This window comes from Pagrus major, chromosome 16 (assembly GCF_040436345.1).
Source record: "Pagrus major chromosome 16, Pma_NU_1.0".
Classification (NCBI taxonomy): Eukaryota; Metazoa; Chordata; class Actinopteri; order Spariformes; family Sparidae; genus Pagrus; species Pagrus major.
This window is the reverse complement of record NC_133230.1, coordinates 15803955-15817449: the sequence shown is the minus strand read 5'-3', so window position 1 is coordinate 15817449 and position 13495 is coordinate 15803955. Positions and strand designations below refer to the sequence as shown.

At 45.8% G+C, this 13495-nt stretch overlaps 1 protein-coding gene across 4 annotated transcripts in view; it reads right to left on the bottom strand.

The window, feature by feature from the left end:
* Positions 1–13495, bottom strand: part of ash1l (ash1 (absent, small, or homeotic)-like (Drosophila)) — a 32762-nt gene that overhangs the window by 14150 nt on the left and 5117 nt on the right. For all 4 annotated transcript variants that reach the window (XM_073482809.1, XM_073482812.1, XM_073482810.1 and 1 more), the window contains exons 4-12: positions 8568–12984; positions 4977–5643; positions 4683–4856; positions 4486–4580; positions 3931–4004; positions 3734–3779; positions 3367–3475; positions 2943–3149; positions 2599–2745 (exon numbers count right to left, since the gene is read on the bottom strand). In XM_073482809.1, coding sequence (XP_073338910.1) covers positions 2599–2745; positions 2943–3149; positions 3367–3475; positions 3734–3779; positions 3931–4004; positions 4486–4580; positions 4683–4856; positions 4977–5643; positions 8568–12984 — 5936 coding nt within the window. The remainder of the gene's footprint in view (positions 1–2598; positions 2746–2942; positions 3150–3366; positions 3476–3733; positions 3780–3930; positions 4005–4485; positions 4581–4682; positions 4857–4976; positions 5644–8567; positions 12985–13495) is intronic.

Genomic DNA, 13495 nt, shown 5'->3' with positions numbered 1-13495 from the left:
CCTTTAAGCCATTTAGGTCCTGAACACTGGCAGAGACTGACTGAGGTGATCTCATCAGATTACCACCGCACAACCACATTAATAAGGTTGGGGTTTCGAGGCAGAGCTTTCTCATTTACAATGAAGTGCACCTGCTACACGTGTCCCTTTAAGAGCTTGTGTAAGATACCCAAACTAGGGCAACACAATACTGCCTAACAAACACTGTGACGACTTATCCGTAAATATAAATAAAACTACTAATTTCTGCCATAATTTATCCAATACAAAGGAATCCTGCACTTGCATGCATTACAGTAAAGAATCATTGTAACATGAGCGAGGAGAAAGAATAAAATTGCCATAGCAGGACTTTTTGTGGCTTTCCACCATAACGATTATTTCTATGCTGAATATTTCCCTCTGTTTTGGTACGTTGACTATTCTCTGTTTGCCCCTTACAGAGTGAGTAAGAAATTATCCAGCTCGCCCGAATCATCAGGCACACAGACAGCAATTAACTGAAACTATTTAGGTAATAGGCTGGTATTTTCCAGTTCGTTAACCATAAATGACGGAAGCATTCAGAAAACAAAATACTGAATTATCAAGCTGGAACATTTTCCAATCAGCGCCTCCCACTCACAACAATCCTGCGAGATTCTCAGCTTCACTTGTTTAACACTGTCTGCCACTTTTTATAATATATTCTGTGACTGTCGCTGTACTTGACAGTCCTCACAGGTTCCCTGAGGAGTGTGAGAGGACACACATGACACAACACACACTCTTACCAACAGTGTCATGCTATACAATTGATCTACAGGTAGTGTTAAACACCAAGATATGCTGCAATGTGCCAACAAAGATAAGGAAGAAGAAGACTGAAAGCCAATGAACATGGATGTAAACAAAGCTGGATTTTAAATACTTTATGTCTAACTGAAATTATATAGATTTAATTTCACACACACACACTTTCTGAGTGCAACACCACTGTCATAAATACAGATCCCAGGTCTGTAACAATTTGTCAGATGTAACCTAGGTGCTGACTACAAACAAAACTCATTACATCCTAACAATGTATGTGTTATGTTGAAAACTTGTATTTTGAAGTAAACATGCAGTGTTTCCCATACATAGGCTCTACTCGGGCAGCCCATCCAGGTAAATTGAGACCCACCCAGGAAAATAAAATCCGAATTTATTTTCAAATCAACAATGTAATTTTACAGCACACACAGACCATCAGCCCTCTAACCCCACCAACCTCACCACACACGCGTGCATCACACAGCATGCTTTCAGTGTTTCCCACACATTAATTTACTTGTGGTGGTCTGTCACAATATCAACAATGGCTGCCACATATTGATTTTCTATTTTTGGAGCTTCGCATCCCATTCTCACTCACTCAAGAATGCGCTCCCGTCATTGAATAGCATGATGTTATATACTCCGATACAGTGGATGGTGGTGTGGTTTTTAGTCCGCCAGTAAAACCAAAGAAGAAGAGGTGGAGTATTTAACACAGTTGGCTTGACCGGAACTTCCTCTGCAACAAAGACAGCTGGCCTCATCGTCGAGATCAAGGCCCCAGAAAGAGCGCCAGGCTTCGAAGCCAGTTTTCATAGTGGCCACACCATGTAATTACATCGTCACGTGATGCACTGGGGCCCAAAAAGACTTTTTCCCATAAGCTAACATTGTGAAAGACGCATCTGTAAAACGTTGGCCTCACAACCCCCGCAAAATAACTCGTTGTACTGTCATAATTTAAGCTATTCGGTCCAATAAAATTTGGAAAGTCTAGAAGAGTTGCACGATTAAATTATTTTACCCCTATTCAAGTTATCTGGGCGCTACATCGGATGTTAGCCAGCTCGGTCAGCGGAAGTCTCGAGTGCAAATTCTCTATGCTTTCCAGCTAAAGTATCCTTAATATCCAAAGTATAAACATGAGCACACATCCTGCATCTTAGCTCCAAGCATTCCCTGGGGGATAGTGCACTTCTAACGTAAGTTTGCAGGCCTGATAACTAATTAGCTGCTCAGCTGCAGCACATTCAACTGCATCTTATCATTCCTCTAAATGTCACTATTAATACCACTTACAACACGCTGTATGCCCCTGACATGTAGCTTCAGTTTGATGACTTTGTCTCTCGCTCCCTATGTTGTAACACAGACACTGCCTGCTGCTGTCAATCAAACAGACACTGACACGCCCCTCCAGCCGGCTAGGATGAACAGACCATTTCTGATATTTCCCCAAAGACCTAAGTTGATCCTAAAAATCCTCTGAATGATAAAAAATGATTAACAAAACATAGAAAATATTTGAGAGTGCAAAAAAGGGATGATGAAATGTGATTTCAGTTGGACTTTTACACACAATGCTTTTGCTTATGTATAGCAAACACCGTGTGCTTTCCATTTGTCATCATGGCCAAACAAATGCTGTTAATGTCAGGTCTAACTCAATTATCCGTCTTTAACAACTTGTGGCAACCGCTCACTGCTAAAAGGGCTTAGCTAAATCTGGGCTTTAGTGAGAACCCAAAAGAACAACAAGGACATTAAAGGGAACTGGTTTAAAGCTGTCATGACACCCACCACTTCTGCATCTCACAGTTGGGTTCACAGCTGTGGTTTATGAAGCGTGCCTCATTGCCCATTCGGTAGCTGTCAATCACCATGCCGCTATCCAGATTCAGACAGTACTGGCCACTATGGGAGAAGTACTGCTCCATCATACGGCTCCTGAAAAATAGTAGGAGAGGGGGTGGAAGATTAAAAGAGAGGCTTTTATTAATTTCTATGTCAAGACAAATTAAGTCCTGAAATGAGGGAGTAAAACAGGCAGAAAGACAGATGCAGGACATCCTAAATCTTCTGACAGCTTAACGTCTGGCACTCAACAAGAATTTATTGCAAAATACGTGACCCAGTTAACTCACCTAAACTCCTGTTCGCTAACCACCTCTCCCAGGTACTCGATGATAAACTGTCCAGCACGAAGTGCCTCCTTGGTGCGGATGCCCCAGCCTTTTCCCTCAGCACGGAATCGCTCCAGACACTGGACCCACTCGTGTCTCTGGATGCGCTGGTTGTCACACCGATCAGTACATGGACAGGTGCTGGGAGAGCACTCAGCAAAACTCATTCTAAATAGGCAATTAAAACAATGCAAAATGAGGCTGTGGTTGCAATTCTCTTGAGTTGACACTAAGCGTACCCTCTATTCACATTCGTTTCATTACCAAAAAAAAAATTTAAACAACGTTTCTACACAAACACATGACTAAAGTACTCATAGTACAACTAGTACTGAGTTTTGAAATACAGTAAGATTGTGTTCTACAATGGAGAACCTATCTTTACCTATTTAGGCAATCATCCAGGCAGCCTTTGTCAGTTGAGACCTCATGAGGTCTACAGTTGCATGTAGTTGTTTCATAACCAGAGAGAGGTTTCACGTCCACATAGACATCTGTGACAGAAAGGGGGTTTACCAGTTTAGATTTACAGTTACTAACATTCTCATGAGGTGTGGCCAGCAGTAAGAGAATCACATGTTTTTTAAATCCTTTTTTGCAAACAAACAATGCATATTATTTATTACATGGACTACAGCAGTCAAGGCAACCACTGCAACCACAGTAGCACGACAAAGAAATGTAAGCACATGCATTGATCAGGCTACAAATGACATTATGGTTGAATCACTGGAACAAAGCTGGATACTCACTTGATCTGATCTTCTTATAAAGGGGGACATCAGGCCTCTTGTAAAGCTGAAACACAAACAGGATGGTACACATAAAGAGGTTTAAAGACAGAGACAAATACTTAAGAGGCCTTGTACCTTTTGAAAGTGCCCATCAGTAATTTATGGTGAGCATGGAAAATCCCTAAAAACACTAAGTGCTCAACATGATTGATCACCTGATCGTGTTTCCACAGCCATAAGATGTCGTAAGGCAACTGGAAATCAATGCGCTTCTGTCTCAGGTACTTCCCTGAAAAAGCAAAGCAAGCAAAAAATTTAAACATAAGAGAAGAAGGAAGTTATTTTTGACCATATATTTTCACAAACTGTATGTAAATGAAAAGTTTAACCTCTTGATGAAACATTTTGTGTTTTTCATCTCATCATAGCTGGAAATATAGAGAAAAAGAAGGGTCTTGTTCCTAGACATTGGTTAACTGAGTTATCTGTAAACTGATGAGTCAACCCAGAAACTCTCCAAATCTGACTCTGGTACAAACAGTGGTTGTGGCTTTTACTCAGAAAAACTCTGATTAATCCAGCTTCGTAAGACAGGCCGATGTAGAAACTTGACTGATGTAATCAACTCTTTTAACAGCATCATAATTCACTCAGATTGTTGTGTGTTTTAATAAACTGATCATTTAATTTGTAGGAATTACATTTGTGGATCTTGTGTTATAAAAATATCAAGTGCGGAACAAAAGAAAGTGATCTAATTAAAGACTCACCAACATGTATAGGCGCTGGAAACAATCCATAGTCATGTTCCCCGGGTATGTATTCTAGCTTCTCTTTCTTTAGCTGCAGAAGCTGACTCCGGGGGCTATAAAGGCACAGAAATGGTCAAATGTAAAGGCAGTTAACAAACACTAAACATCAGCATTAGACGCAAAACAAAAAAGATTTTGTTTTCTTTGGTACTCACTCCTCAGTCTTGTACACATCAGAGTAAAGTCCCGCCTTCTGGAACTTCTTCTTTGGAGGTCTAGCTGGTCTCTTTTCTCGTTGGCTTGTTACAGGCATGGGCGGAGCTTGTTCCCTGGAGACGGTGCCTGGGCGTTCTGGGGAGCAGTGGCCATCTGGCTTGCTTTCCACTGAGCTAAAAATAGAACCATGACTTGGTTTCTAGTGACTTGACAAATCTTTATATATCAGCATTGAATCTTAACATTTGTACTCCAAGGGTTAATATTCAACAGTGTGGTGCAAATCTGCTTACCCACGAAAGTGCTGGAGCTCGTCCTGGGTGAGCCAGCTTCTTCCTGTCCCAGTCCTGGACCTTGCCACCAGGTTGCCCAGGTTCTCCTCTCTGTCCGGCAAACGCTCCTCAGGCTCTTCTACCTCCCCGTCCTCTTCTTCCTCCTCCTCTTCGTCTTCTCCATCTCTGTCCCAGTGCTTCCTCTTCTGACATTTTCTACGCTGGCCCTGGACTACTGACTCAATAGCATCTGTCACAGTGTCCCCCTCCCACCCCCTGGCTCCTGCTGGCCGTTCTCCCGCTCTGTCCCTGTGCCGGGTCTGATTCAACTCAACAACTGGAGGTGGAGATGGCGGCGGAGAGGGTAACGGGTGTTTCCTCGGACGCCCAGGGCCCCTCTTCTTCACCACATTGTTTCCTGTACGAGCCTGTCTCTGTAGCTTCTTGGCACGCAGGATCTTGTTGACGTGGTGCAGGCTGTGTTTGGATGGCTGTGTCCGATGGGAGTGGTGGGGCAGGGAGGCATCCAGGCAACAGTCCTGAGAGGGGGAGAGTCGAGAAGAGGAAGCCGAGCCGTGGGAGTGAAACAGAGAAGGTTGGTGATGGTGCTGCTGCCGGTGGTGCAGGGATCCCTCGGGCCCTTCAGAGGTCGAGAGGGCAACACCTCTTGTCTGGATACCTGATGACCCTATCAAACAAACAGATAATTAGTGCCACGTATGGAGCACTTAGTAACAAAGCACACATTCTTAGCATTTAGAAGTGACATTACAACAACTGATAGTCAACACTGGGCTGTGTCCTGTCCTGTGACTCTCGAAACTATGCGGCACAATGGGCAATGTGTCCCAAAAAGAGTTTGAGGTTTAAGATAAGAGGACATGTGAACCTGGTGTTTTTTTTTTTTACTATTCATGCCCTACATTAAGCTGAATGACTAAGCAGTTTATGACTCATGTTTATTTATTACAATACATCTTTTTACTCTCTTTTAGCCGCTCTTCATTTTCTCAGACTTCCCTCCAACTAATAAACTTGTGACCACAACAGTGTTACAGAGTACACAAGGCTTTTTTTTTTTTTTTTTACAAGAAAAGCCACTTACTATCCGTGGAGCACTGTGTTAATTTACTGCTAAGGCAAACCAAACATTTCCTGCAGCTGCAGCTTTACATTAAAAGCACTTATCTAACGAAATGCATGTTGACTTTTATTTTGAAGTAAGCTAGTCACAGGAAATGCAATGTGTTCAGTAGCACTTAACGCTATCATTCATCAAAAATGCGTCTGCAGAGCAAAATAATCATCATTTTGGCATTTTTTGACAGCAAATCAGTTTGAATTATGTCACGGAGCCACTTTTCTTTCACCTTTGACTTCCATACTTACCCTAACATCCTTTTCTTTAAAATATACAAGTCTCAGCTCTTTCCACACATTTCACTCTCTCTTCTTCCCCCCTTTTTTCCCGTCATTAAAAAAAGTCATCCTGTGCCAATTTCCCTCCTTTCTTTGGCTTGTCTGACCTTAGAAAACTCTTCGTCACCCTATATTTAAGTCCAGTGGGCCAGTGAAATAGGGTTGCCCCATATCCAGTGACCCATACAGACTGGCCACAGTGAGATATGGGAGCCCACATATGAAACCTGAGTCGCCTGGTAAGACAGGGTCAAACTGGGACCGAATAACTAGCTTATCAGGACAACAGATTTAACCATTGCCTGGTCCCAAGTAGGCATTATGCGAAAATGACTTAATTAACAGCAGTTGACCGAAACAACGAGTAATTAGCATTTTCTTTTGCCGACTTGGAAATTCTGAAAATCTGACCATTTGGATAAAAACAAACCATTTATGATACACCTTAGCTTGGGCCTTACAGTCCCTTTCCCCACATCACTCTCTCACTACTCTTCTGTCAGTATTCATCTACCTACTTCCATCATTCCCCACTTGTCTTGTGTGTCAGTCGAGTCCCCACCCATGGCCTCCTCTACCTTCACGGTGCAGTCTGCGACCGCTGTTTGACCCCTAAGTCCTGAGCTCTAATCCAGGATTACCCTGGCATGGTTTGAACTGCACCATGCTGCCTCAACACAGACCCTACAGCTTCCCATCACATGTACAAACATGCACATAAACATTAGGTAGTATTCACATAAAAACACCCCTCCTTACCACTGTTAACACGCACAAACAAACATCAGTCCTAGTAAGGGGGCATTCTGAGTCACACGGATGAAGCAAGGGATGAAGCAAGACCGTTGCTGAGGAACTATGTCTTACATCAGCAACATTAGCTCAGCCCAGGTGCTGGGTGTACTGAAGCATAGGACGAGGCCTTGCATTGTGGGCTTTTGAGGGAAATGTCTACTAAATATAGCATGTTAACAAAACACTCCACCCCTCTAGCTCCAGCAGGAATGCTATATCAACCTTGGCCAACTGTGGCCATCCACACTCACAGAGCCCATAACCACTAGTAAGAGCTACCAAATGTCAGACGATGAACGCAAACGGGGTGTCACTGTGTCTTTCAAGGAGCCTTTTTTTGACTAAAACAACCCAACCAAAGCCACTTGGTATTTTCTTTGTACAGACTGAGGAGACTGGAGAAAGGTACAGAGCGAGAACAGATAATTTTCCGGTGTTGTTTGATCTAAACACGACTAAGAATGGTTGACACTATGAGCACTATGAAGGATTTTCAAGAGATACACAGGCTTCACTGAGCAGAGATCAAGCAAGATTTGAAAGTCTCCTTGCTGTGCCATATGTCAGTGTCTGACACGGTTATTGCCCAAATGCATAGTCCTGGCATCAGTGCTGGATCTAATTGATTGCTCACTGTGCCAAATTCACCATAGTTGTTCCAGGCCATAAATCTTATCAGACATCAGTCAAACATATTCAGTCACTGGATTCTTGGTACAACTGCATCAGAACTATTTTTGGAAAATGAATTTGACTCCTATAACCTTTGACAATGGGTCAAAAGATTTTATGTGCTGAATAGCTCATCAAACTCAAAAGCCTGTAGTACTCATGAATGATATACATTTCAATTCAGTGAATGTAGGGCTGCACAATAATGTAAAAAAAATGATATGGGATTATTTTTACAGTTACTGTGAATGTGATATAATTCTACAAATTATGATTTAATGCTTTACAATTTTTATTTTCACTGAAAAAACTATTAAAATCATGATGATGTGACATTTGCTGTGATCTGTACCAAACAAAAATGTTTTCTTCCATCTGGAAAATATGACTTGAGTCCAGGGTAAGATAATGCTGCTTTGTCACACATTTTACCACATTAAAAAAATTGCAGCTACCGCATTTTGGATATTGCACTTGGCCGTTTTGGGATTTCGATAATATTTCGATTAATTGTGCAGGCCTAAGGGAATGGAATATCCGAGAACAAATAAATGCAAATTGCTCCCTGTTGCTATCATAACTAGTTACACAGTTACACAGTCTTCTCTTTATTTTAAATGAGCTACACAGATGCTGTTACAACCTGCACATCAGTTTATCAGTGGATGATTTGCTGTAGGCAGCCCATTCATAAAGAAACATTTAACTCAACCGAAATAGACTTACCTAACTCTCTCCTTTCTGCTGATGTTGAGCGGTCCTTCCTCATCGGTCGGTCCATGCGGGAGAAGCTGGAGCTCTCTGTGACTACATCACTCTTTCTGCTCCTGCTCCCCTTCAGTGTAGTGCGGGTGAGAGCAGAGGCAAACAAATTTGTAAGGTTTGGAGAATCATGGGCTCCAGGCTCTACATCCTCCGTTGGGGTGAGAGGCTCATCATCCTCACTGTCCGAGCAGCCTGCTGGGTCTTCAGCCCGTCCATCTGAGAAGGGACCCTGGCCAGGTGCCACATGACTCCGTGAAAGCTTAGAGTAGTCTGCCTTAGAGCTGCCCATCCTGAACCAGGACTCTACTGGGTGGTGGCCTTTTGAGCTGCTACCCAGTGCAAGCCTGGAGGGGCCTAGACAGGACATGGAGCTCTCTTTGCGCTTGTACCTTTCTGCAGATGAGGATGAAGAAGAAGAGGGGGAGTTGGCAGAAGTGGCAGCTTGCTTGCTGGCACCGATGCTGGAGGTGTCTCGTCCAAAGCGGCATCGTTGTAAAGACTCTGCCATCCCTAAACTGCCAACTCTCTCTCCTTTCCCTGATGCTCCAGCATCAGAAATCCCTGCACTAGCCCGACTTTCTGATCCTCCTCTTGCAGCTTCCTCCCTGTCCTCCTCAGCGCAGCGCTCTCTGTGTTTGTGTCTGTGTTTGTGTTTGTGATGCCAGTTGAAGGAGAGCTCAGAAGACATGGGTGGGTACAGGACAGGGGACCTCCCTCCTCCCAGGTACTCCTGCCTAAGCAGCTTATGTTTTTTCTTGTGAAATTTGGAGGGGTTCAGCAGGAGATGTGATGGGTGGTGGTGATGCATGTAAGATGTGGGGGGAGGAGGGGGGAAAGACGGTGAGTGGTGAGAGTGGTGGGATGGAGCTGTGTGGGGTGACTGGTGATGTGGGTGGGGATACAGAGCGCTAGCTGGAGGATAGCCTCTGTAATAGCCCAACCCCAGGGGCCCAGAGGAGTAGGGAACGCTGTAGGAGGGGTGGTAGAAGCCTCCACTGGAGAGCGGGAATCCAAGCCCAGGTACAAAGGGAACCTCAGACATGGACTCTCTCAGTTTGGGAGGTCGTCCACGTTTCTTCTTCATGTCTGGTTTACGAACATAGTGCAATGGATCACAGGAGTATGCCGGGTGGGAGTAGTAGCTGCCAAAGTTAACCCTGAAGATTGTAGGCAGGAGGTCCCTGTGGACATAATGATGTGGAGGAGGGCCAGCTGTGCCTCCTATGCCAGCACTAGCCCTGCTTCCCACTCCTGGCACTCTACTTGTTCCCGCTGCTATGCCTACTCCGCTGCCGAGCCGGTGCCCTGTAGTACGGTGTGCTATCCGTATTTCACTCAATCTCACAACAATCTCATCCAACTCAGCAAGAAAGTCTGGGTCATGCCGCCGAGAGCGCAGCTGCAAGTACTTCTTCTTGCGTTTCCTTTTCTGTCTCTTTAGCTTATCATAGCCAGGGCAACCATGGCTGCGGCGTTTACACTTGTGCTTATGTTTCTCCTTGTGTCCCAATAAGGAGGAGGCGGGAGCTGCTGGGTGGGGTCTCCTGGGATCAGGAGATGCCCTTGCCCCGTGAGGTGATGGAGAGGGTGAAGGATGTTCCATGAGCACAGCGGAGTGACGCCGCCTGCCTCTGGAATTGAGACCCACCCCTGGACCCATAGCTGAACCGATGACCCCCGGCATTAATAATCCACCGCTCATCCCGGGTGGCAACCCAATACCACCCAAGCCACCCGCCCCTCCAGCTTTCTCACCACGATCTGAGGTGCTGTTATTGTCTGTTCCTATACCACTGTCACTGGGCACTGTCTCCTCACTGTGTGACTCACTGACTGGTGAAGGAGTGGCTTCTTTTAGCTCACTGAGAGGGGCAGGGGAGGTGGGATGGAGCGGCCTGGGAGGGGAAAGCTTATGGTAATGGTAGTGCTGCCTGTAATGATGGTGGTGGTGATGGTATCCACGACAAGATGACTTTTTCTGGGAGGCTGCTGTGCCCATAGATGATGACGTTGAGCCCAGTCCTGGGTTGCGTGGATTAGGGGCCGAAAAGGTTGGGGGAGGGAAGGAGAAAGTGTTGTGGCTATGATGGGGATTAGAATAGTGTGAGTGACCTGCAAAGTGCACAGAGCCTGGCTCAACAAAGCTGGCATCACTGATGGGACTGTGACCTCCACTAGACTGTGAGAGGGAAGGGGAAGGAAATACCTCTGAAGAGGAGAGCTGGTGCTGTTGCTGAGACTGTGATTGATGGTGATGAAGAGGGGAAGTGGTGTTTGGGGATAGGAAGGGTTCTGGTGGTGGTGTACCTGTGGCATTACTCACTGCTTTTGGTTTACGGCCTCTCCTCTTACCCATGTATATTGTGCCCTTTTTACTGACATTGATTTGTGGCCCTAGTTTTCCCCCAAAAGAAGCAGCCAGGGAGGACAGCGATTGGGTTGCAGCTTCCACAGATCCAACCACTCCACTGGTCGTGCCTTTAGGGGGTTCTTCTGGTCTTGGGCCTAACAAGATTTGACTGAGAATACGCTTTCGTTTCATACTTTTCATCTTATTGATCTTACCTATTATAGTTTTCATTATAAGCTGCCCATTTCCTTTGTTGCGGAACCGTTTGTCTCCCATGTCCCCTGACTCTGGAGCCAACGTGGGAGGCTGACCCTCTTGGGGCAAGGTAGGAGGAAGGCGCTTGGGACGTCCACGTTTTCTAGGCATAGGTTTAGGGGGGTTCAGGTCCACCTCTGGGTGAAGAACAGGGGGGTCCTGCTCTTCTTTGGACTTCATTAAAGATGAAAAGACCTTGGAGGGGGCCAGCTTGTTAGGAAGGCACCCACGGGCTGGGGCGTCAAGCGTTGGCATTTTAGTCTTCGGCCTCCCCCTTTTCTTAGGCTGAGGTGGGAAGAGTTGTGACGCTGGACTTTGTGGCACAGGATTTGGTTTGACCTTATTTGGGTTGGGAGGCCTCCCCACAGGTCTTTTTACCGGTGGTGACGGCGTTTCCAAGCTTGAAGATAAAGGCAAGGTGGTTTTGCTCTGGTCGAATGGACTGTCCTGGCCTGCTCTGTGACCCTGCACCTTGTTCATAACACGGGACCAGCGTGGTTTCCTTCCTCTGCGTTTTTTAAGGGGTTTGCTGTCCTGCTCTGCTGGAGAGTCTCCAGATGAATCAGGAGAATCATCTCTAAGAGGCGTTTGTGGGCCTTCTTCACCATCCGGCTCCGATGAAGAAGGTGCCCTTTGTCTTACAGGCTCAGGGGGACTGCAAGTCCGACCTAGTCGGCTATTATCCCTATTGGGACTGCGCTTACTTGGACTTGAGCTTTTGCCCCTCTCAACTCGCAGTGACTGATTACTACCCCCCTTGTCTTTCCCTTCTGGCTTTCCTGTTCCTGTTGGAGGAGGGCACTTGGTTAAGTCTCTGGGCCTGTCCCTGTCCTGCCCCATCTCACTTGCACTGCTTTCCTCTGCCAAGGCAGGACTCTCTTGTGCATGGTGTCCTTGTGAGGGTGCAGGGGAGCCCAGGTGGCTCACTGCACTCACTGTTCTCTGCTCAGCTGAGGTGGTGGAAGAGGATGAAATAGGACAAGCTGGTGAAGATGTGGTATGGGATGAGCAGTGAGCTGGACGTGACTGTGGCTTAGAAATGCTACTGTTGTCGCCGTTGCTGTCCTTTGACATGGCTGATAGGCGATTATTACCATAGGTGAGTCCTGGGCTGCTGCTGCGACTACTGCTGTTGCTGTTGCTGCTGATATTGTTACCGCTGCTGCTACTAGCTTTCCCAGCCCCTTCTATGTCCTCCTTTCTCAGTGGTGTCAGGCTGGGTGAATTTTCCATAACACTGTCTTTGTTCCTTGAACCATAGGGACGACCAGGCGGTCTTGATACAGGAGGTGGTGGTGAAAGGTGTACCATTCGAGAATATGTATTCCTATTGGCCATAGCCCTGTCTCGTTGCTTGGCTGTGGGGGCCATAAATCCCGAGCTTGGGAGAGGAGGACCAGGGTCAGTCTTTGTGGGTTTGGCTGGCTTAGGCGTCTTTGATGGTGGGCAAGTTGCTATGAGTTGAGCCAATTTCTCAGTGACTGTGGGTGCTCCCCAATTTTGAACACCCTTGTCCTTGTCTTTTTGACTTTCAGTGCTGTAGGTGTATAGAGCAGGTTTAACTCCTTCAAAGCTGGATTCTTTTGATGCAGGTAGTGGTGGAGAAGGTGATGATGTCCGGGGGTTGGGTTGTGGAGTTGGTGTTTTCTTCCCAGAGGGATGCGTTTTGCTGTCTGGTGGAGGGCGGTGAAGGTTAAGGGGCCTCTCAGATGTGGTGGTGGCTGCTTTCGTGTCTGACTTTGCATCAGACTTGCAGTCCATCTTTGGTGAACCCTGCAATAAAAAATCAAAGAATTAATGAGAACGTATAGGTGGTAATGGAAGGATAATTCTTACATTTAACTTGAACTTTTCAAGTAATAAACTTAAGTCAAACACTGATATAACAAATTTGAGAGGAATGTGAAAAAATTAGAAGAAGCAACGATAATGCCACTGAACCTAACACATCTGGCCAGAGGCAGCTCCAGCTAAAAGTCCAAACTATCAATCAGAAATAGGTTTCTATAACTCCTTTAAAAATTGCGATTCATTGATAGGATTTTTTGTCCGGTGCTTCCGCTTTCCGCGAATGCCCATAGGGGAAGTTGCACTCAACTCAATAACACTTATCAGGGTCAGATTGGGGACAGAGAGCGAGAGCTAGACAGAGGGGTCATGCAGGGGAGGGGGGTGGTGAGGACATGGCCAGGCAGAAACAGAGGATAGACGACACAGACGGAGGGAGGTTGGAGGGGGCGGTGCATGATGAATAGAGATGGGCTAGCATAGAGCACAAAGAAAA